The 26,224-nt window shown below is 35.9% G+C and overlaps 1 protein-coding gene across 1 annotated transcript in view; it reads left to right on the forward strand.

Annotated features, from left to right (window-relative positions):
- LOC122797114 (extracellular calcium-sensing receptor-like) overlaps window positions 1-26,224 on the forward strand; it is a 244,033-nt gene that overhangs the window by 137,273 nt on the left and 80,536 nt on the right. Inside the window, 1 exon segment of the mRNA XM_044065910.1 lies at window positions 16,200-16,427. Coding sequence (XP_043921845.1) covers window positions 16,200-16,427 — 228 coding nt within the window.

Consider the following 26,224-nt stretch of genomic DNA (forward strand, 5'->3'; position numbering starts at 1 on the left):
TCTGTGACAGAGTATGTGGCTGAGCTCAGAACATAAATAATGACTCTAGTCCTCTTTGTCATTTCATTTTTCTTTCTTTTAATAAAGATTCATGTTTAATAAGCATTTTATAAAGCCTCACTTTCATAATATGTGTGTATTTATCCATAGTTTAAGTCAAGTTTTCCTTATATCTTTTTTGCAGTAAACATTATTTAGCACCATTAATTATTTTTAGAAGTATGGTTTCTCATTGCACTTTAAAATTAGTTTACACATTTGCAAATTCCACTGATTTTATATGTTCTGCATATGTTTTTAGAAAGCCACCAATTAGCTGCAAATGTTTTGTTGCTTTTTTTAATTGAGTTTTTTTGAAAAAGTTCAACATAAAGTTTGTTTGGGTGCATGTTAACAAAAGCACCATTACAAATAAATGGAAACGCCAAAGATAAATATAAAGCAAAGCAAAAACTTAATTATGGTAAAAACATCAAACTATAAAAAAATAGAACAATAGAGCAATATAAATCACAAAATAAAACAGCATTAGTCCATTCCATTATATGCCAAATCAAAAAGATAGGTCTTTAAAGCATGTCTAAAACTAGCCACTAAGAAACCATCTTGAAGCCATTGAGTCATCACATGTCACAGGTAAGGTGCTGGATATTGGAAGGTATAAAGCCAAAGCAACCCTCCAAAAAAATCAGTGGAACCACCAGCAGCCCCTCATATTTTTTTAAAGCGATTTTATTAGAAGTGCTGTTGAAAACACAATCAGCATTTAAAGAATGAACCATTTTAAATTATGTGAAATTATGATCACATACAAAATTAAACAAATTTTAACTTTATACAAATTGTTCACCATACTCGGAGGCTCTAAATAAAAATCTGCCTAAGCAGCAGAGACCTCCAAAGCAGACACCCAAGCAACCGCTACCCCAAAACAAAACACGCGCAACACATAGCTCACAAAGCCAGTGTGCCGAACAGTCACAGCCCTTAAGGCTAAACAACACACCTGATACACTTGTAATAAGTGACTCTATCATCAGGCACACTGACGTCCCGCTCAGGAGAAGGTCATGGTGAGCTGCCTGTCGGGCGCTAGGATCCACCACATAACACAAGCACTCAGGTCACTCCAAGGCAAGTACAAATATGACTCAGTCATTGTCCATGCTGGTGTGAATGACTTGAGATATACCTCCCTGGACTACATGAAAAGAGACATAGAGGAGCTCTCTGAGCATGTAGCCCAGGCCGGTATGACCCTGACCTTGAATAGCATCTTACCCTCACCAAGAATGATGCCACAATATGAAGACAAGATGATCAATTTCAACAATTGGCTTAAGTGTTTGTGTCATTCAAAGGGGATCCAATGCCTGTCAGCCTGGGATGACATGCTCGACAAGCCACGATGCTTCGCTAGGGACGGCTTGCACTTGTCACCCCTGGGCTTTCGGATATTGGCAAAGGCTCTTGCTTCCCCATAGTGCCTTTTTTAGGCAAGGCTCAAAAGACAAACCCACCTCCATAGGTATCACAAGGGATAAGAAACTAAGAGTAATGCTACTCAATGCCAGAAGTCTAAACCTCAAGATGCACTTTTCGAAACTCTCCTTAGCATGGAGAACATCGATATCTGTGCAGTAACAGAAACCTGGTTCAAGGCTCCCGAGAGCACCCCAGCACTACCAGGTTATACCTCATACCATGCTTTTCGGCCCCAAAACTTGGACCGAACCACAAAAGGAGGGGGAGTATCAATATTCGTCAAAGATACCCACACCTCCAGGTTGGTGGCACAGTATGAAGCATCAGAGACTATCCATGTGCAACTAACTGTGGGTAAAACTGCCTTCCAGTTTCTAGCCTGCTACAGACCACCCTCCCAAACACAGGAACCCCACTCAGCCTTCCTGAGAATACTGGAAAATATGAAGGTCTCTCCAAACACCATTATATTGGGCGACTTCAACTACCCAAACATAGACTGGGAGCATTACTCTAGCTCCAACACCCTAGCCCAAAGGTTCCTCAAATATATAAACTCAAATGCTATGGAACAACTTGTTACCACTCCCACAAGAGGGGAAAACATACTGGACCTGATCATCACCAACATGGGGACACTATACTCCAGACCAGAAGTGTATCCCTCACTGGTAAGATCAGACCATAAACTAATCTCACTGGATATTCACATCCTGACCCCACCCCCTGCCCAGAAAACCACAGTGAAAAACTTCTCTAAAGCAAATTTCTCACGCCTCAAACCGAGGCGAAATCCTTCAAAGCCCCGGGGCCTGTGGAAAATACGGCCCAGACTGCAGAATCCTTTATAAACGCATTCTATGAACACCTTCAGGAATGCATGGATCATGCAATCCCAAATAAAACCAAGACCCAATCCTCCAAAGGCAGACATCCTGTCTGGTGGACCCCAGCCATAAACAAACTATACAATAGAAGGAGGAAGCTACTACATGATAGAGCAAAATCCCAAAAAGGGAAGGCATCTCTGATCAGTATTAGCAAAAAACTACAGGCACTCATAAAATCGTCTAAGGCCAGCTTCAAGAGAAAAATTGCACAGGACACTAAGGATAATCAGAAGGCTTTCTTTAGTTATGTTAGGAACCTGGGTGGGAATTCCCAGATATGCTCAGAATTAGTCCAAAATGACAAAAAATACACCGAGCCCACAGATATTGCCAACATCCTAGCTGACAGGTTCAGTGCAAACTCCCCCCCCCCTCCCCACCAAAAGGGCAAATATCTATCCCAACAGAGTGCTGCCCCCCCTGACATCTCAGATGCTCAGTTAAGAGCCGCCCTCTCCAAAGCAAAAAACACAGCATCAGTGGGACCAGATGGTGTCCCGGGCTGCGTCCTACATGAACTCCAAGAAGAGCTAAACCCTAACATAAAACTACTGTTCAATCTTAGCCTTACTACAGGATATGTACCCAAAGAGTGGCGTACAGCAACAGTGGTCCCTCTCCACAAAGGTGGTGCCTCAACGGATCCTGGAAACTATCGCCCCATAAGCCTGACTAGCTTGGTCTGCAAAGCTATGGAAAGGATCATCATGGACCTCATAAATAAAGATATTGGGGACCTACAGACACTGGATCCTACCCAGTTTGGCTTTGTTAAGGGCAGATCCTGCCTCTTAAACCTGGTCGATTTCTTTGAAACAGTCACCAAGGCCATTGATGAGGGGAAGGTGGTCCACACAGCCTACCTGGACCTCGCAAAAGCCTTTGATACAATACCCCACTCGGGCATTATAGATAAGCTCACCAGCTTAAATATAAACCCCTATGTCACTAGATGGGTTGCAAACTGGCTCAAGGACAGAACCCACATGGTTAGAATTGCTGGAGCCATGTCAGACTCCAAACCAGTTACAAGTGGCATCCCACAAGGCTCAGTCCTGGGATCTCTCTTGTTCGGTATATATTTCTCGGCAGTACAGGCCAACACGGAAGGACTGTGGCTGACCATGTTTGCAGATGACTGCAAACTGGGTGCCATAATCAACTCTCCAGCTGACACAAGCATCCTCCAAAAGGGCCTCATGGAAACAGACAACTGGTGCCAGAGCCATGGCCTCAAGCTAAATGCCAAAAAGTGTATAGTCATCCCCTTTGGCAAAAACAAAGTGCCCACAAATTACCACATAGGTGGTAATCCATTAAGTACAGAAGAAGTCATTAGGGACCTGGGGACCCAAGTTGATAGCAATCTCTCATTTGACAACCACATGGCCAAAGTGGTTAGAAAAACATTTTATATAGCCCACCTAATCATGAAGGGATTCACATCTAGATCAGGGGAGGTCATCTTGCCTCTTTACTCATCCCTCATCAGGCCCATAATTGAGTACAATGCCCATTTTGGGATGTACCTTACCAGACACCTGCAGCAACTGGAAAGACCCCAAAAGTACCTCACCAAGAGGATCAAAGGGCTCAAACAGATGCCATATGCTGCCCGGTTAAAGAAACTCCAGCTCTACTCAGTGGCATACCGCCTGCTCAGAGGCGATCTGTGCCTGACGTATAAAGCCATGTCCAACCCGGAATTAATGGACATGCTGCACCTCAGAAAATCCAAATCCCATCAAGCTATGCGCTCGAGAGACTTGAACCTCAGCACTGAAATAAATAGGACATGCTGGAGGGACAGATTCATAACCCAGAGGCTCCCTTCACTCTGGAATAAAATCCCAGTCCAGGTTAGGCAGAGTCCCACATTGACTCTCTTCAAGAGGAATCTTGATGAGTGGATGGGAGATCGTAGGTTTACCCCGGCTATCACTTCTGTGTTACTGTTAGACAGAGCAACAATATACTAACCTCAAAAATAGGCATAGCAAAATTAATTTAAAATGGGTGGCGAAAGCCAAACACACTCTGGCTAGGCTTATAAATGCCCTAGGGCAGATAGCCTAGTATGAACCTATGAACCTAAATCTTAAATAACAACTAAAATTATATATATATATATATATATATATATATATATATATATATATATATATACATATATATACATATATATAAAATATTTACTGCAATATTAAATTATTTTTGTAACAATTCATGAACTTTGTTCCAACTGCTATAAGTAGAAGTATTCCTAGAACATCTAAACTTGATGGCCATTTTTTCCAAACAACAAACTTCATTAAGTAGACTTTTGAATTCTTGTAATAATAGAGAGGATTGTGATTTCCAGTTTCTTGTAATTATCTTTCTGGCTATAGATAATATAGACCAAATCAAAGGGTAATTAGATGCTTTTACATAGGCCGGTACCGGAGTATTAAGTAATATCTGAGATTTAGATAAAGTGAAGTTATATGTAAATATTGCCTGCATAAAAGCATTTATATCTTCCCAAAATTTCTTTAATTCAGTACAGTCAAAGAACATATGAGACAAATCTGTATTTAATTGCTTATTACATCTCCAACAATTTACATCTTTTTTTTTTCAATTTTACTCATTATAAAAGGAGTAATAAAAGATCTAGTCAAATATTTCCATGCAAATATTTTCCATTTGAGCAAAGATGTAGTTAAACTTGATGATTTTAATATATTAGTTTTATCTTTATCTGTAGGAGGTTGGTTATTAATGGAATAGAAAGTATTCCAACAACTATCAGGGAAAACATGCAAGTCAAAAATATGTAAGTCAAAATTTATATAAATATATATATATATATATATATATATATATATATATATAATAATTTGTTAGTACTTGGAGAGATATTCTGAAATGATAAAATCATATATGTTGTTGAAGACATTCAATTCAATTTTATTTAGAATAAATTTCCTTCCTTCTTTCAGGTCTTACCAAAATAGGGATTCAAATTCAGTATTGAGAGTATTGATTGATTTCAGTTCATTGCTTGACATAATTTGATACCAAAAAGTTACGTTTTTCTGTTGAAAAGTGAACATTTTTATAGAATTTTAAGTAAAAAGAATTCCTTGTGTGTAAGCTATGGGAAAAAGAAGGAATGACCAGTTTTTATATACATTATGTTTAAGTATAACATTTTTAAAGGATTTTAATAGGAATGTTAAATAATTACTTTTAAATTTTTGAGAAGAGAAAACAGAGAACTGATCTTTCAGAATCCAGATAGAGGGGTTATTTATAAATGATAATTTTTGAGAATTATTATTATTCAATGTATCCACCATTAAAAGTTCTATTATTTTTTTCCATTTAGCTTGATATTTAACATCTATTAAAAGAGATATTGCTTTAATCATGGATGAGATTGAGTAAAATTCTAAATTTGGCATAGCTATGCCCCCATTATCCCAATTTTTCATATGGTGTTTTAATGCAATTCTGGGATTATTTGGGAACCATAAAAATGTATTAAACATTATGTTTATTTTTTTAATTATCGAATTAGGGGGTGGTAAAGAAATAGATTGAGTAATGTAAAGTATTTTAGGAAGTAGAATCATTTTAATAACAGTGAGTCTTTCATCCATGGAAAAAGGAATTTTGTTCCATCGTTTTATCAAATCTTCTATTGTTGTTAGACTTTTATTATACTTAATTTGTGTGATATCTTTAATATTTTTGGCTATTAAGATACCTAAATAAAGAAATTGATCAGATTGTGCTAGATATTTTTTATAATCATCTTGGAGATTAAATTGCTTTGGTCCAATTAAGAGAATGTGTGTCTTATTATTGTTGAAAGTTAGATCTGATTTTATTTGAAAGAGATTCATGTTTCTAAAAAGAGCTTGAATAGATGAGTTTTCATCAATAAGAGTTAGAAGAATGTTATCGGCAAACATTTGTATTTTAGAAGATAACTTGGAATTTAATTTGTAAGCTACTATATCATTATCCCATCTGATTAAATTTGCCCACGGTTCCATAATTAGTGTGAATAATAAAGGGGATAAGGGGCATTCTTGTTTATTGCCCTTAATTATTGGTATGTTTTGAGAAATACTAGTGCCAATTTTAATGTAAGCTTGACTGCCTTTATATAACTGTGAGATGAGATTTATAAAGTTATGAGATAAGTTTAGTTCTTCCAAAAGGGTGAATAAGTACTCCCAATTAACTGAATCAAATGCACAGTTAATGTCTAAACTGATTAGTGTTAGATTTTTATTTAAATGTTTGACCGACTCAATCAAAATTAATGTTCTTTTTATGTTATCATAAGAATTCCTATTTACTATAAATCCTGTTTGATCTTCATCTATCAAATTTAGTAAAATATATTTTAATCTGTCTGCAAATATGGACATGAATATTTTGTAATCTATATTAAGTAAAGAAATGGGTCTATATGAAGAACATTTAGTGGGGTCTTTATTAGGCTTAGGTATGGGAGAAATAAAAGTATATTTCCAAGAGGGTGGGATTTTGTTAAAATTTTTAGAGATATTAAAAACTTCATGTAGTAAATTTAAAGCTTTATTATGCAATATTTTATATATTTCTGGTATAATGCCATCATTACCTGGGGCATTATTTTGTTTTAATTTGTTAATTTGTGTCTGAATGTCTTTATTGGTCTGTCTATATTTTTTTTACTCTATAGATAATCTTTTGTCAGTAAATTTATTAATAAAAGCTCTAATATTTTCCTTTGGATCAATTGTATTTTGATTAATATTATTAAAAAACTCCCTAAATTCAGACAGAATGTTGTGTAAATTTGAGACCATCCTTTTTTGGGTGAAAATATTTCATTAATATGATTAATTTTGTTTAGTCTTTTAGTTTTGTTTGTTAGCAACTTTAATGATTTAGGATTTGTTGAGAAGTTTATTAGCTTAAACTTTTCTAGAATAATTTTTGTTTTATGATTTAAAATTTCTAGATATTTACTATTTAAAGAATTTATTTCTTTATGTTTGTCAGTTATATCTTTTTCTTTTTTATGATCAAGCTTTAAATTATCTAACTTAAGATGTATATCACAAAGTTCTTTGTCCCATAATTTCCTTTTATTTTGGTACCGATTTATAATTCTTCCATATAAATATGCTTTTAAAGCATCCCGAATATATATTTCTGATATGTTATTGGTGTTATTAAGCTCTATAAAGTTTTGAACTTCTAATGACATAAACTCTTTCAATTATTCTAATTTTGTAATGTATGCAGGTGTTCTTTTGATTTGAATGCTATAATTATTATTAATGAGTATTTCAAAAGTTATAGAATTATGGTCAGAAAGAGGACAAGATATTACTTTTGTTTTGATTAGGGAGTCTGTTAAATCTTTAGCAATCAAAACTGTCTATTCTAGAGTGTGAGTTATGTCTATGGGAATAAAAGGTGTAAAATAACGAATTTGGATCAGCAAAATTATCAATGTCTTTTAGTAAGACTAGGTCAATAAATTCCTCTAACTTTTTAGCGGAAGCTGAAATTTTCCTTTTACCTTTATTAGTAGAGTCATTAGAATCTAGAAGGCAATTAAAATCTCCTGCTAGTATTATGTTTCCTTTTGCAAAATGAACAATTTGGTCCAAATGTTGTTTAACTGTACTAGTTCCTATACCTGGAATCCAGTATATATTTACTAAAGTATAATTTTGTTTATTTAATTCTAGAATTATAGCACAAAACATTCCGTTATTATCCTTGTAAACGTCAATTATTTTAGGCAAGGGTAATATATTATTCCATATAATAGCCACTCCTCTCCTTTTGAGAGTGTTCTGAGCTTATCAATACAGAATACGATTTATTATTAAGTTTAGATATATCTGCAGATAATAAGTGGGTTTCTTGTAGAAATATTAGTTGCGAATTATGAAGCTTAAGGTATTTAAATAAATTTCCTCTCTTACTTGGATTATTCAAACCATTGATGTTGATTGAAATACCTTTTATTACTAACATCTTAGAATAAGTTATATGTATAAGATATTGACCATCGAATTATGTAATTATAATAACTAAAAGGAATACTATATATTTCCCAGTTGGATGGAACAAAAATACTAATCAGATATTTTTGAATTGGATGGAACAAAAATAATAATCAGATATTTTTGAATATACTTTCTTTTCAAATTAATGGTGAACATTAATAAGACAATTAAAAAACTTTTGTTATAACCAAACTTTAAAACAATATTTACAACCAAGTCCCCTCTGGAGTTTAAAACTCCCAATTTAGGTGACATAATATCACCTAAATTAATCCTCAAACTAGTAGCAACATCAAACCAGCTTCTGTCTTAATAAAATTATGTTAATCTTCAAACAGAGAATATTTTATCTGCCTATCTCTGTTTTATATGAGTGAAGATAGAACAATTACTAATACATCTATTGTATTTGAAAAACTCTAATTATCAATGAAAAGATCTTTTAAAAAATCTAATTAACTACTAACCACATAATAAATACATTTTAAACAATTAAATATAAATAAGCACTCCGTTAGACTAAATATATTTATAACTTTAATCATCCTTTGCTTCATTCTTATTCAATTTCTAATTAATATATCAATTTATTGAAGTATATGTCATTACAGAGCTTTCCTATTCTTTCTTAGTTGTATCTAATTAAGAAAGTATATGAGAAAAGAAATTTTTAATAATATGTACAGCTGTCATATATATTCTAGATAATGCAATAAATATTTAATCATAACAGTTGACTATATAGCTGAATGTAAAGAGCTGAAATTAAAATAATCTTCAAAAAATAAAATATTTACATACCATGTGCCAAGCTATGTATCTTTTAAGTTTATAGTCCCAAAAGTATCTGTATAATTCCAACTGAAGTATCTTCATTTATTGCTACAGTAATCTGATGTTGCAGGAATCTAGATGCAAAGATATTAATTGAATGTCTCCGTATTTATTCATTGTGAGGTTCTTTCTTCAGGTCCAATATTAATAAAAGGATGGTAGACTTACTTCAATATTTTTATTGATATTACAAATTAATCAAAATGCTAAAGATTATTAATCTGGGGAGACAGATAATACATAAAAGTAACTGTAGTAGATTTACATACTTTCTAGTTAGAAGCAATTGTGTTGAGGTGGGACCCAAAAGTATTACTAAAGTATGTCTACTCTAAACAAAATGTCTGAGGAAGTATAATTTACCTTACAATAGGGTATACCATCTGTCTGAGGAAGTATATTTTACCACAGGGTAGGGTATACCAACTGTCTGAGAAAGTATAATTTACCACTGGGTAGGATATATTAAATTGGATCTCCTTGTCTCCAGATTGCAGAGCTGCTTACCCCTATCATTAGATTAGATTTATTTAAGAATACACACAATTATACAAAACTATGCTATAGAACAATTCTTTTTCTACACATAAATTCTGCAAACTCTAATGAGTTTTGGGGACAGAGCTTGTCTTGACATTGTCAGTCCTTTCAGGCATCCACCACTTATTCTATGAAGTAGAACGTCTTCTGAAACTGTTAAAAGATTGTTCCCGCTACTTACAACATATCCCTTAACTATTCTATTTTCCAATAATGTAAAACCTTTATTCCCTTAATTTAATTTGTCGATGTCCTTATATTTTTATGATATTGCTATATCTCTTTTTTTTTCACCTGTGACTGACTAATGCCCAATTGACTAGGAGAATAACCTCCCTATCCCCTCAGTATATTTCTTGAAATATGCATCTAAACCTTACATTGGCTTTGGCTAAAGGCTCAGCAATCAGTACTTAATAGCCTAGTAATGTGGTCACCATCATTTCAAAGTCCTTTCCTTTACTAGTATGATTGAGTTTCATCACTATGAGCTATAAGTCTTCTTGAAGTTGTTATGTATCAGATACAGCATCTTTCTAACTTATCTTTAACTATTTTAATAGTACACAAATATTTTAAAACATCTTTCTTTGCAAACTGACCAGTCTTTTTGAGTTTTAATTGTATATTGAATTTATATAATTTACTAGCTAGCTTTCTGAGATGTATTCCACTTAACCTATCTCATCATAAATGAAATTTATCATTTACTCTTAGCCAACTGATTTCTGTTGTTTTCCTACTTTAGCAGAGCAGCTGTAAAAAATAACCAAATCAGTAGTAGACCTACAATGAAAAACGTCATTTGACATTATTTGTGTCACCAAATAAAACAGATATGATGAAAAGATTAAATCGCTTTTCTATTTTCTATATTCTTCATATTAAATGTAAACACTATAGTGTGTGTTTATTTATATAACTCCCATACTCTATTTTACACTTTGTAGAAAATACTGTTATGTAAATAAATGAAGATATATTGGACAGGATCTATCCACCCATTTATTGATCTCAGCCCCTCATATTTTGCTAGTAATACCCACCTAAGGTAGTAGGGCACAATGATGTCAAAGTCATGAATGGCCAACTACACTAAAACTAATATCCTAAAAATTACTCTAAACTAGACTGGGAGCCAGTGGAGTCTGCACAAAATAGGCATAATATGTTGTTAACGAGATGCACCAGTAAGTAGCCTAGCCACGGAATTCTGCATAACTGTAACCAATTAAGCTCAGTATTAGGCAAACACAGGTAAAGCTCATTTTAGTAGTTCAATTTGGAAGAGACCAGGACATGCATAAGAGTCAGGAATAATGCCAAGACCCTCACCTTATGAAGAACTATCAATGTGTAGCTGCTGTACCTGATATAACTAGGTAATGGTAATGCAGAAGAGTCACTCAGAGTTGCATGTGCAGCCATGGCTTTGGTCTTAATATTGTTCAGTCTTAAATGACTTTCAGTAAACCAAGAATGAATGGCTTTAACAGGCTTCCTATTGAAATGTCGGCAAATAAAATGCCAAGTGCTGAAAAAGCCTGCAAAAACAGCAGAAGAGCAAATCTTGAAAATCACTCATCTCCTTAATACTTCTATATGCCAACTCCGAGATCACCACACCTCAGAGGAAAAGAGAATATTCTGAGAAATGGCATTTCAAGCTTGGTATATGTAAGTCTGATCTTTTGGCAGCTCAGTCTCTAAATGGTTACCCTTTAAGATCATTAACCAGATAATCACTGCAAGCCATATCATTTTTAGGGAAAGAGAAACAGATCTGGGTATCATCAGTGTAACTATGACTTTCCAAACCTCGTTTCCTAATTAGATCTGTAAGACAAGGCATATGCACAGTGAATACCAAAATAAAACTCTGTGGAATATCACAATAAATCTATGTGTGTGTGTGTGTGGGTGTGTACATATATACATGTGCATTTTCTAGTTCAAATTCAAACACATTTTGACAACCCAATTCAGTGTCAGTGGCATAATAAGTAGTACTCTTGCCTTTTTATGCAGATGGCTGTGGGTTCTATTCTCCCATCAGTTAAATGGATTGCTGACAATAAACTGCAGCATATAACATTCTAAACTGAGGTCTCATCTGTTTCACTTAGTGGTAGTTCAGGTAGATATAAAAGATCCTGCTCCCCTATTTAAAAAGAGTAAAGGAAGTTCCCTGTTGCCCTCGTCAAATTTCACCAGTAGCATAAGTACCACTTCGGGTCTCTCTCAAAAAGAGGCAACTGTCCTATTGAAGACTAACTCGATCAACAAAGGAAAAATAAAAATAAAATAATAACTGCATGTGTCACATACCATGGAAATTGTTAAAATTACAGACTATGCACATTTGTGTTTTATGCACATGTTCTACTTATTTTTTTGATGTAAATATATGTTTGCTTAACTGTACATGAAAACTGTCTTTTCCCTAATACTGTACACAAGAACAGTTTGAAACTACCTTTAAGCCCCACTTCAGCCTATCCTCATACACTCTATTAAGAAAAAAATCATTTTAGAGATCACATTATTCTAACTAATCTGTAACTAAACACTAATAGTATTAACTTAAAATTGTCCACTTAATGAATGATCCTTTAAAAGTCTATAAATTAAATGAAACACCATTACCCTACAATCTCTTGACAGTCTGTCAATTAGTAAACTGCAGCTTTATTGCTATTATTACTATTGTTATCATTATTATTATTATTATTATTATTATTATTATTATTATTATTATTATTACTGGGCTGGTGACCTGGTACAAGACACTTTTCAGCTGCACTACCTGTGCCACAAGACAAGACAAAATAAATGCACAAGAACAAATATAAAGCACTCTGTTAGCGACCATCTCCCAGCCTATGTTGCCCGTCCCTACTCCTCCACTAATAAAGTCGATAATACTAAAACTGTCCAAAATCATTCAAAATTTAACCCTATCACTTTCAACAACATCCTAAAAAGTATTATGTGGAATAGTCTCAAAACTCTCCCATAAGATGATGTTCTTCTTCATTTCAATGACACTTTTCTAAACTTCTTGCACAGTCTCGCTCCCTCTAGAACCAAAAGAGTTAAAATAAATCATGCCCCTTGGTTAATAAGATCCACCAAAGAACTAATGACTTTCAAAGATAAAGTCTGGAAAACTTGGCTTAAATCTAAAACCAATCCAACATCATTTACTATAAACAGCTCTGAAATCAAGCTAAAAAGCTCATTTCTAAAGACAAACAGCAATACTTCTAAACCAGCAATCAAATAGGAAAAATGATCCCAAAATGTTCTGGTCATCCATAAATAATCTCCTACATTCTGGCACTAAGTTTAACCTCTGCCCACACCCTGATATGCCTCCAGAACAAATAGCCAGTATTTTTAACACGTACTTCATAGACACCATTGCCAACATTACTGCTTCCTTCTCCTCTCCTCTCCCTAATATTTCTACTAACACAACTACATCATCCCATTCCCCTTCACAGCACTGCACTACCCCTACTAATACAATTTTTGAATCACACCCCCCCAAGCACTAATATCCTACCTTCAATTTCCTCACAACAGTCTCCACACCTACAGTTCAACTTCTCTCCCATTCCCTACCTCCTTCTTAAAAATCTACTGTCAAAATTAAAACCAGGTTCAAACTCTGCTGATAAAATCCCTGCCAAATTCCTAAAAATCAGTGCTGATATTGTGGCCTGCCCCATTAGTATTCTGATCAATAGATCAGTTCTTGAATCTTATGTTCCCTGTCTTTGGAAAAAAACAATCATCCACCCTCTTCATAAAGGTGGCCCCTCAACTGATGTCTCCAACTTTCGTCCCACTGCTATTCTCTCTCCTATTTCTAAAGTCCTTGAAAAATGTGTGTAAAAACAACTCTTAGACTATCTCCACACAAACAAGATCCTCTCCCCAACACAGTACGGTTTCTGACCAGGTAATAGAACATCCTCTGCATTGATTTCATTCCTAGACATAGTCAACAAAGCTAGGGATTCAGGACACATTGTGTCTGAACTTTTCTTAGATCTATCAAAGGCATTTGACACCATCTCTCATCCCATCCTCTTATCTCAGCTATCTAACATAGGATTATCTCCCCAGGCAGTGAACTGGTTTCAAAGCTCTCTCTCCAACAGAGAGCATGTGGTAAAGTGGCACAATTCCATTTCCCGCTATCTTCCTAACCCCATAGGCATCCCCCAAGGTTCCATCTTAGGCCCTCTGCTCTTTAATATTTTGATTAACAATCTCCATTTGGCTATCCCACACAGCTCCCTTGTCCAATATGCAGACAATTCATCTATAGTCTGCTCTGCAACAAATACTACAATTCTTTATCAAAATACCCAGGCAGCCTTTTCCTCTATGAAGACTTGGCTGCCCACTAACCATCTTTCTCTAAACCCACAAAAAACTAAACTTATGATTTTCACACCCAAGAGGCACTCTCATATAAATAAACCCGACTTCAACATTGATTCACTCAACACTACAAAAATTCAATTAGTGGCCCACACCAAATTGCTAGGAGTAATTATAGATGAAAACCTCAAATTTGATTTACACATTCAAAATAATATTTCTAAGACCCATAAGAAGCTAGGCTTGCTCTATCAACATAATAAATTCCTCTCTCTCCCATACAAACAAACTTTAACACAAGCATTCCTGTTGCCTTCTCTAACTTATGGTGCTCCACTGTTCACCAATCTGCAGTCTTCCCTACAATTAAAATTAGAAACATGCTACATTAAGATCGCTAAATTCATTACAAACACCTGCCACTCAACTCACCACTGTATTGCCCTAAAAAGTTACAATGGCCTGAACTTCTCCACAACTTATTATTCCTCCAGCTTACAATTACTCATAAACTTATTTATAAACCACAACTTTGCCCCACACTAAACTCACTACTCACCCTCTACAACTCCTCTAGGCCACTACATTCTGAACAACAGCAGCTTCTTCAGGTTCTTAAACCTAGATTACCTGCAGGACAGCTAACTCTTGGACAATGGCTAAAAATGGAATTCCCTGCCTACAGCCATCTGCCTTTAACATATTCCTTACAACTGCCCTTCAAAACCACTTTCTCTCCACTTGTATATATAACTGCTCTATTTCCTCCTCTGCCATTACCTAATCTGTCCACTGAGCTTAGTCAGTCCTCCCCTAGTCTCTGCTGTTATCTCTTATCTGTTGCACTAATATAGCTACCGAATTCCCTTTTAAACCTAACTCTGTTCTCAACCCTCCTTCCTCTCCTAAACAACTACTACCTTTTCTTGCCTGCTCTCTGTAACTTGCATTCTAACTCTACATCTTTAGTACTGTAACTCAAACACTGTCATTCAGTCAGTTTACACTATATAGTCCATTTATACCTTGTATTATCTAATGCCTATTGATGTTGCTCAAACCAATACTCCATTGTTGTAAATACTTTACCTATACACTTGCACTTATGATCCTTATGCATGTATTTGAATATACTTTTATATAATTTTCAAGCAATTTATTTTATGTAAATCTCGTAAACTGTCCTCAAAGAAATTGGTTATGTTTTGCTTATGTACAACTTAGAGCTTTTCTCCCTGGGCCTCCACCAAAATGGTCTTTTTCTGGCCCAGTGGACTTTGCCGGTAATAAAATGCTAATAAATAAATAATAAATAAATAAGTACAATATGTACAATGTATATAGTGAAAATTATTTGAATAAGAGAAAGAAATAATGCAATGCAAAATCAGAAACAATCAAAGCAGTGCACAGATTCTTTAGAGTAATTTTGGAATGTTTACCATATCACACAGACTGTAATGGATTCTTGACAATTGCTAACAGTATCACCATAGTAACTGTATATATTTCTTGTACATGTCTCTTATCTTGTAAACATATTGTGCTATATCCAAAAGTGATAATTTATAAAGTAGCAATTATAATATTAAGGAATATCCCTGACCTCCTACCTGCTAAGAATTCTTGGTCCCCTCCCAGAATCTAAGTAAGGTGGCAGGCAGTATCTACCATTGCATGTTTATGTGCCCAGCTAGGGCGTACCTTTTGTGTTATTAAAGGAGCAGTAAATAGCAAGAAACATCTTTCTGGTCTGGTCATTATTGAATATTCACCTCAGCTTAAATTCATCATTCCCAAATGTCTTATCAAATGTGTCACTGAAAGCACGTTTTTCAAATTACAGCTTAAAATATGGCATTAATGTGCAGATGTTTGTGCAAGTTTACAAATCTTATACCAATATGGTGGTAACTTTATGGGCATTCCATTGGTAGAATTGCAAATTTCCTAGTGTTTATTAGATTTTTTTTTTTTTTCTTCTCAGCTCCACCATTTTATTAAAAATGTGCATTTTGTGAACAGTGCTGGTGCAGATGTGTACTTTGATGTTAATGGTGACCCTCCAGCTGTGTATGACCTTCTTAACTGGAAGATGAGTGAAGACGGAAATGGCATTCTTGAAAAAGTTGGCAGTTATGTTTCAAGTCGGTCTCATGGTCAGGAACTCAAGGTCAATGTGAGTGCTATCTTATGGAACAAAGGAACACGACAGGTACTTGTTTATACTTATTGCATTTAAAATAAATAATTGTAATTTATGCAGCCATTAACAAAGCTGATGTGTTGATCACAAGTGACCTTTTGCATACGTAAACTAGGCCAAGATGGTACACATATTAAATAGTAACAGTAGACAGATGATAAGAACTACAGAAATGTAACAAGACAATGCATGAATGACTTGACAAATGCAAGGCAAATGCTATCAGTTTTCACATACAGTTTCATGTGCATAGGAGTAACTAAAATCCAATAAGAAGAGGCCCAAATGTTGTAACAAAAATGACTCATTTTATATGCATTAGGAGCACATGACAAATAAAACGTTTCCAGGCTTCCTGACATCCCCTTTCAGCATGTAGCCATCTCTCCAGTTTCAGCCACATGAAAGCATGGGTTCCAGAAAAAAAAATATACCCAGGCTGCTATTTTATTTTTAAGGGCATTTATAGTGAATGTTGCAGTTAACTGATTTTTTTCTCCTGTTCTGCTCTTTTGTAATTCATTTAGGTTATGAGTAGCATGTTTTTCATTCCCCTTTAAGTTGAAACTTGTTTTCTGATGTTGGGCCTAGGCCTGCCATTTCTATTGCTGGCAATGTCAGCCACTTTAATTTCTATGTGTTCTGTGTTATGACCACCGCATCTGCCTTCAGCAGATTAAAATGTATAATATTAATGTTCACAACATGACAATAGTCATTTCATCATATGCCATGGGTTTAATGGCATAACTAGACAGAATTGCAAGAAGTTCCTGGGCAATTTCATTTTCTTTCAAAAACTTTCCATCCTTCATGCTATTCCCTGGTCTTTTTTATTTATTGATTTATTTATGTATTTATTTATTTTTTTCTTCTTCTAAGCCTTCCATTAGGTGAAATAAAAATAAAAGTGTACATAAAAAGTTGAAGACTCCTCTTGGACAACAGCTTATGAATTCCTTAGTTCTGCCATCTTCTCCTGACGATCCCTTCCTCAAGCTATTGATGATAATGACTTTTCAGTGGGAAAAGTTAACTCTTTACTAATTATAGTCATCATATCTTCTGCTCCCCCTTTTCCAATGGTTCAGGCCTCTTGTCTTGTCACCCAGTCCTGTAACTCTGCTTTCTACGAGATGCTATATTTTTGGCTATTAACTATGATCAGTTGGCTGCACATTTATGCAGATTGAATCCCTACCATTCCAAGCCATAGAACCCAATAGCCCCAGGGTGGAATGTGTTCTCTTCAGCTTTTCTGGCTGGAGCTTCCCTTTTATTGGCACCCACTTTTCTTGTGATAGCTGCACGGTCATTGGTTCTTCAAAGGTTTTCAGGTGCAAGCGCCAATAACTCAAGCCTCTGCTGCTCTGGTGACGGCCCTTCTGGCGTGTGTTTTTCTTGTATCTATTAAGTGCCTACCTAACATTCATATTCTTGATGTCGTTTCTGGACTCAGTTTACTTAACTTTGAAATTTCCACTGGTGCCTTTTAACACTAGCACTCCTGGTGCTGTTTTATTCAACATCACCATTCAGAGTATAGATTCATTTAGTTTTTATACTGGTGGTGTCAGCCTCTTTGGGCACACACACACACACACACACACACACACACACACACACACACACACACACACACACACACACACACACACACACACACACACACACACACACACACACACAAACACCGATGTCGGTAGCTCCAAGACCAAGTTTCAATATCAGATCTTCTGGTACAAGGTGTTTTCAGTGCTCCCATGCCAGTCCAAGTTCTCTGTCCTTGTATGTTTTTAGCTATTGGGTACAGAACTATAGGACTACCTCTATATATCACATTTCTCCCTCTTCTGTACCTTACTGATGCATCCTGACAAAGCCATAGTAAGGGCAGGGTGAAGGGGACAGCTGTCGTGGGTGCAAACTGTTTGGGGGGTAATCAGCATTTCAAAAAAATGCTAATAGGTCCCTGCAAGCAAATGACAGTTGTTTGCGTGTTAGTACCTGTAGCAGAGAGCTAGTACAGTTTGCTGTTATACTTTGTAAAAGGGGTGTGGCAAAGATCTATCATGTAGATATTAAGTACTGTTTTGCTTGCTATGAAGATTTTTTTTTTGTTGTTGGTCATCAACTCTGAAAGGGTTTTTTTTTGGCCCTTAACTTCAAACTTTGAGGGGGTGCCAAACTGAGTCATTGCCCAAGGCACCACCTGATGTTATTAAAGCTTTACATCATTCAAGCAGGTCATTACCATCCTTATCCCCTTTTAGGTTGCCTATCATTACTCAGGCTCCCAAGTGATGAGTAGATTCAACTGAGTCAAAACCATCTTTAAAAAGATATAGAAACTATATAAGTAAACCAAAGCATATAGAACTGCAGACTGAGGTTGAGCCTCCAAAAAGGGATGTAAACAGCAAGGATGGGGGTAAACTCCTCTATCCACCTATATGATGCCTTATTTGGGGAATTCCTTCAAATTGTGCATCAGAGTCCACATGTTCCACTCAAAGAAGGTTTCAAAAAGTCTGCTACTTTACCGCACAATCTTCTTGTGTGGTCTTTCTCCTGGTGGATATCATTCAGCACCAGAATTTCTTTGAAAAGCCATGTTATATTGTCCCCTGTGCCCAGGAAAATATACTGGATTTTCTGACTCTAGGAGAGCATTCAGGCTGGGTAGAGACTCCCAAGCATGATGTTATTATGTAAGCAGCAGCTATATGGAAGCCTCTCACAATTCAGAGCCTCATTTTCCATCATTCAGATAAGGAGTTGAAGGCCGTGGACAAAACAGGGAGTGGACATTTTTCACAATAATAATTAGAGGGGAAGGGAAGACATGACTCCCCAAATTGCAATACACTTCAAGTTTACACCCAAGAATTTAAAGTTAAATTTAAGACTTGTGTTACATGCTACATTGGGTGAACTGAATAACATAGTTTGTTTTTTCAGCTTTTTCCTGGTTAGGGGTCACCACAGCGGAACTCCTGTCTGCTAATGATTGGCAGTAGATCTTTTTTTACGGCGCCAAGTTGCCAGCCCAACACCCAACCTTCAGTGAAGGCACGTCCATTCACGCATGTCTTTCGGAGGCCACTCGACCGCGGGAGGACATGCAGACTCCGCACAGAAGGCACTCCAGCCGAGAATTGAACAGGAGAGCCTCTTGCTGTGAGGCAACAACACTACCACTGTACCACCACGGCTATAAGACAGCAAAAACTGGAGTATATTATGATGCTGATATGTAGGCACTCGTGAAAGTGTCACTAACCACTGCATAGTACCTCTCACTTTTATTATTGGTTTCTTAGCAATAAGCTGCCAGCAAATTAGTATCAACTAATGTGGATTAAACAGCCAGGTTTATGTCCTTGTTTTTCTAAATTTTAGCAAGGGCATTCAGTGTCACTTTAACAAGTGGAGTGTCTTCCAGTCATAATAAATAGAAGAAACTAAAGAAACCATCTCAATCTTAAATCCTTCATTCTTATTTGCTGAGCTTGACAGAGAGGCAGTCTCAGGTCTACCGACTGTTTTCAAATCAAGGTTGCAGAGGTATTTTGTCCATAAAAAATGTATTTTATTAAAACAGAAGGCAAAATAATATGTACGTTGTGAAAACTCTTCAGAACATGAAACAAAGATACACATACAAACTCTACAGTCTCTTTTACTGGTTTAGGTTTACATCCAAAATGAATTCAGACATCTTCCTTTTGGCTAGATTATTCAGTAGATCTTCCAGATTATTTCAGGCTTTATCAATTTGTCTCTTCTATTCCACGGTATATATACCAAAACCACTGTTCCAGGTACAACACTCCCTCTGCAGTCATAGGCAAACTTCTCTGATCTCCAGGGCCCATAGCCCTCATTTCTATATACTTAACTAAACTAGTTGTTACCGGTACTATTTAAATGAATCTCTCTACCTAATACAGAGACATACTTATTTCACTATTTCAACATCATTTGTGTCAGCCTGGGAATTCAAAAACACCTTTGTTTTAGTAACCTTCTGACTCATCACTAAGAAATTTGTTTATCAAAGAAATCACTTATCAAACCAAAGTAACTATTGCCTATCCTTTTAACTACATAATAGAATTAATATTGCTATTCACTGCAGATAAATTCATACAGGCAAATGTTTTGCAATTAGATTGGGAGGGTGGCCTAATGGTTAAGGTGTTTGCCTTCCAAACACAAGGTACAGAGTTTGAATCTCATAGGGGATAATTGGCTAGGCTTAAAATGGCTCGCAAGGGCAGTTAGCCTAGTACTAACCTATGAATATATGGAGAATCAAAAAGAAGCAAATGAAACCCGTGATCTGAGCTCTGCATGCTTAGTTTAGTGTGAAGCTGTGCAGTACTGATAACCTGCTTGCTATTTGTCATGGCTTCATGTGAGAACTTTGCCTGCAATAAATCTGTATTACTACTTCTCTAACATACTCTGATCACTGGTTTAGGGGCTAGATGGTTGGCAGTAAACATGAGACGATTCATTTTCTCAGGATACCCATTTCTATACTGGCATTAGAACACTTATTCTCCAGTTATCTAGGATGCAGTACCTTCAACAGGCATTACACTTACAGAGGCCCCAGATCTTGATCACATCTTTATTGACTTCATCTGAGCCTGCTGCTTTTCATAGCACACTAGTACTTCTTATGGGGTGAGTTCTCCTTCTGCTTTCATTGTAGGCTCTGCTGACATCCCGTATGAATGCTGTCTGCTGGCTATCTCCTTTACCTTTCTGTTTTTACCAACAGCCCTTGTGGACGGTGATTGCTGATTATCCTTCTATCATTGCCTTGTAACCTAACAGTACATCTTTGTGCCATCTGCTGAGTCATTTTCCAGAGGATAAGTGTCAGTTTCTTGCATTATTCTTTGCCATTGTGACTACTCCTTTAGCTTGTTTACTAGACAAGCAGTATTCCCCCTTAGTCTGATCCATCTTTTTCTGTCTTCCACTTCTTCCTGCAGCCCTTCTTTTTTTGTTATCTTCCTGAACGTCTGCATTCTACCACCAGCTTTCCTTGTGTACTTTGTTTCCATACCTGTTCTATCATCTTCGCACATGCTGATTTGAGACACTGACATTCTTATTTGGCTCCATTTATTTCCTAATCTGTGCTTGAGATTTGAGATCATGAAGACTGCCTTATTTTAACATCATAATCTGGAGTCTGTCACTAATTCTGATGACATTCCTCATTGCCAGTGGAAGACTTTCTGTCATAAAATTTCCATACCATTTCTGGTCTGTATTCCCCATGAGCAGTAGATTCTGAATCCCAGGACAAGATGCTCTGATGTGTTGCTGTTCCACCTTCTCTCCTGTATACACAGGATATACAGTCTCCTTCTTACCATCATGTCATCCACTTCCAAATCACATCCCTTTGCTGAACCTGTATTTATTGTAGCAATCTTTAGTTCTTGTTTGCAGGTTGACTGGTTTCATATCTAGCTTTCTTTCAACAAAGTTATGCCAGGTAAGCTGGTTTGAGCAACTGGACACCAGGTGGTGAGTAGCTTATTATGACAGGTGTATATTGACTTATAGGAGCAAGTAGACCCTTCCACCATTATGTTAGTTTACAGATATAGGTTAAAGTAGATGTGGCCTTCAATGCACTTAATACCATCAAATACCCTTGCCCTCTTTTGGCAACAGTAGTGAGTGTGACCAAATCATTTAGAACTAATTTTCTTCTATCTTGGGGTATACTAGACAACTTCAACCACGTGAAACCTAACGCATCTGGTCTACACAACTCTTCTTGTTCTACATAACTTTTCCCCTGGCAGGCACTACCTACAGTTTGTCCTCTTGCCCATGATGTCCTACATTTTGGGGTGCCATCTGTTGGCAGACATGTCAAGTTCAACACTGAGGGTTTGAACCTGGTATTTTCATCCTTGAGGTGGAAACATCATTCTGTTATTTATTTATTTATTTGTTTATGTATTTATTTATTTATTTAGTTAGTTAGTTAGTTAGTTAGTTAGTTATCAGCATTTGTTTACCAGGATAGTCTGACTGGGCACAAAGCCTATTTTCGATACAGACAGAGGGAGAAGAGCTCCACACAAAATACATTAAGTTTATAAAAGGCTTCAGTAAGAAAGAGGAGTACAAGTCTAATTAAACATTACAAACAAATAAAGGTTAATGGTTACAAGACAGAAAGTGCATGTCACAGCAATGAGTAAGTAGTCTTAACTATTAAACCAAGAGAGAAAAGAAATAAAATATCATGCACATTGCGAACAGCTAAGTAGAGCTGTTGCAATACAGAAATACCTAATTTGCATTATATATGTGTTACAGACATGGCTAAAGGCCTTAAATAATCAACAAGAAGACAGAAGAAAATAGGATATTTTATTTAACATTTGTTTACCGGGAAAGTCCGACTTGGAACAAAGGCAATTTTCAGAGGAGGCCCAGGGAGAAATGCTCCAGATACATGCCTTTGTAACAGGGGAGGAAACTAGAGTACCCAGATAAAACCCACACAAACGCAGTGAGGACATGCAGATTCCACACAGAAAGCACTCCATCCAAAAATCGAACTAGAGAACCTCTTGCTGTGAGGCAACAATGCTACCACTGCATTACTGTGCTGTCTAATGCATGAAAAATCAGCAGCAAATAAATAGAGAAACTAGAGCACGGTAACCATTATTAACATTAGACAAAAGGAACACATGTAAACCCCACACTGTTGGTACCCAGAGGTCATAATTAAACCAAGGACCTTATGTCTGTGAAGACACGCCCTTATCAATTACCTCACCACGTCTCTATACAGGTAAGCACGCACACACACACACACACACACACACACACACACACACACACACACACACACACACACACGCACACACGCACACATACATATACATACACAGAGTGTATATATAACATATTCTGCATATACTTAATATATATGCTATGTATATATAAATAAATATAGGCTCATAGATAAGTACTGGGCTAGATGCCTTTGCAGGCCATTTTAAGCCTGTTTAGTTTTCCCTTTTGTGCTCAAATTAACCTATCCCATTTGGGTAGAGATTGGCCTTACCCACCCCATGGTCAATAATATTGTATTACCCCTAATGAGAATAACTGGGATCACATCGTAGATAATTTGAGAGGATCAATACATGGAATAAAGCATTTAGGAGCTCTCTCTGTTCAATGGTATTGTATGTTGGGTATTATAGTCCTTCTGCAAAATCATACTATGTTCCACATAGGTGAGAAACATGTAAAATGAAAGGAATGGAAGCTAAGGGAGATCATTTTAGTAATTTTATTGCACTCGATGGAATGAAGTGAGATTTAACATTTGCTCAGCTGAAAAGAAAATATGACCATTTCAGGATGGCATTTTGGAGGTACATTCAAATTCATACTAATTAGTGCTAGTCACCTCTTAAAGCTCTCATTGGCTGAGGTGCTTTACACATTCAAAACTGTTTAAGCTAATGCCATACAGTCCTTTCCTAATCCATTACATTCTTCCCATAATTAAAGCTGCTCATCATGCAAGATTTTGATCTGCCAATCAACAATTGGTTCACATGAGAGTATTCAAGAACTCATTCAGGATGATATGACCCAGACTCTTCTGTAACCTGTCTTTAAATTCATCTGATAGTTCATCTAGATCTGTTGAAAATACACTGGTACATAGAGCATGCACTTTTATCTGTGTTTGAAGGTTGATTGACATGTCTCCGTAGTCAGCAGCTTTGGTACAAATTGTAGGCAGGTTGTTAATGTTGTGTAGCTAACGGCGGAGAGGAACATTTAGAAGTATATCTCCTTGCTCATAGTTGAAGGATTGCGTTTTCTATTCCTATGTCTAGCATTTTGAGAAGTTTCAAATTTTTTTTACAGTAATATCTGCATATGTGAGGAATTGTTAATTGTTGAAATGATTATAGACAATTTAAATTATACACATGAACATTTAGTGGAGAAAGCCTTAAGCAGAAACAGGGAAGGATATCACAACAAAACAATACATTCAGGAGTTATAAGCACAAGATAATAGGACATTTCTCTACTATGTTATGTCCAAGATAATAAATCAGTGATTTCTCATTACGAAGACCTAATTCAATCACATATTTTAAAAAAACTGTATTTTGACTGTAAGAGTATTCATTATGCAAATGTGTATTTTTGCTTTGGTCTTATTTTTAAAAGACTTTTTCATGTGTTTGTGAGTTAGAATATTTTGAATGGAATCAGGATTTCAATTTTTATTAGTGGATAATCTGTTCTTCTTCTGTTGATGAGAAAATGTTAGAATGAAGTGAGTGGTTACTGAAAAAAATTATGTTTTTGTTTAACTTATAATTATTATGAATTTAATTGTCAATTTTATGCATGGCAATGTGGAGTAGTTGAGAGGTTAAAGTCACAATCATGTGTAGTGAACTCTATATGTTTTACATGGAACAAAGACATCCCTGTGCTTAAGACTTCTTTCAGAAAGCATTGGTTAACTATATTTGATACAAAGGCAACAAAAGTTTATTTCAGTCATCTACGAAATGTTGCAGTTTTTACTGGAATAATAAGAAAATAATGTCAGGAAGTTGTTTTTAAAATCACATTTCCTCATGCATTTCATTAAAAAGAAGCCCTTGTACATGTTGAACATTTATGAGCCAATAGATTTTAGCTTTATAGATTATTAGTAGGCAATCAGTATAGCAAACCACAGAAGGCATGGCCAGTGCAAACCTGACTACATGTTTCCCCTAGCTATAAGTGCTTGAATACACAGCCGAGGGATGAATTTATAAATTCACTTCCAGTTGTCAGTGATAGTTTTAAAGGAAGCTACATTGTTTGATGCAGACTGGGAACCTTTTCCATATGTAGCGGATCCTTTGAGATTGATATCTAACATGCTAACAGCTTGTGTTTATACTTTAGTGCATGATTAGGTCCTTAGTGAAGGGACTGGTTGTATTTCCAGTATTTAAACATAACTGGTTCTTTGTCAGCCCTGTAAGCCAGGCAGTTGTCACTAGCTACAGCAGATGGAGTAAGTCATTCTGTCTAACTTAAGGAGCTCATGCCTCAGAATTTCTTGGTTAGAAAATGTTGAGGTTATTCTGTTTAGGTGATGTGTTTAGAATAGCGTTACCACCTTTTCAAGTGCCTAATGTGATTTTTTTTCTTTTATTATGAAAATGTTAAATTTTGCAGGATGAACCATAACCATAACCACAACCAATGTAAAGGACTGGACTTCACTGCTTTGGCAAAAAATAAAAGCTCATTCTTGCAGAATTTAAGTTTTTCATGCTGTTTTCATATAATATCTAGGTGTTTCTGATACAAAATAATTGTTTTATGCAACTATTAAAGGAAACTAAACAGATATTTTTGCCATAATAACATCCTCAGAGTTGAAGTAGATAGTGTCATTTGACTTAAGCACTGTGCACTATTGTGCATCATTTCTATAATTTCTAACATTTATTTATTTCCATTTGTTTACCAGGAGAGTCTAACTGGGCTGAAGGCTCATTTTCAGTGGAGACCCAGGGAGAAAAGCTCCACAATGTATTAGACAGACTTTTCATGATATATTGATACAGCGATATAATATTTGGACAATAGATACATAGTGAGAAATTACAAAAAAGTAGAATACATCCAGAAAAAATTACAAGGTAAATCTGGTGTCAACAGCACAATAAAAACTTATAAACTTTCATGTAAATATCTAATATTAGCAAGTA

Source organism: Protopterus annectens, chromosome 3.part0 (genome assembly GCF_019279795.1).
Source record: "Protopterus annectens isolate FY-2018-M chromosome 3.part0, PAN1.0, whole genome shotgun sequence".
Classification (NCBI taxonomy): Eukaryota; Metazoa; Chordata; order Ceratodontiformes; family Protopteridae; genus Protopterus; species Protopterus annectens.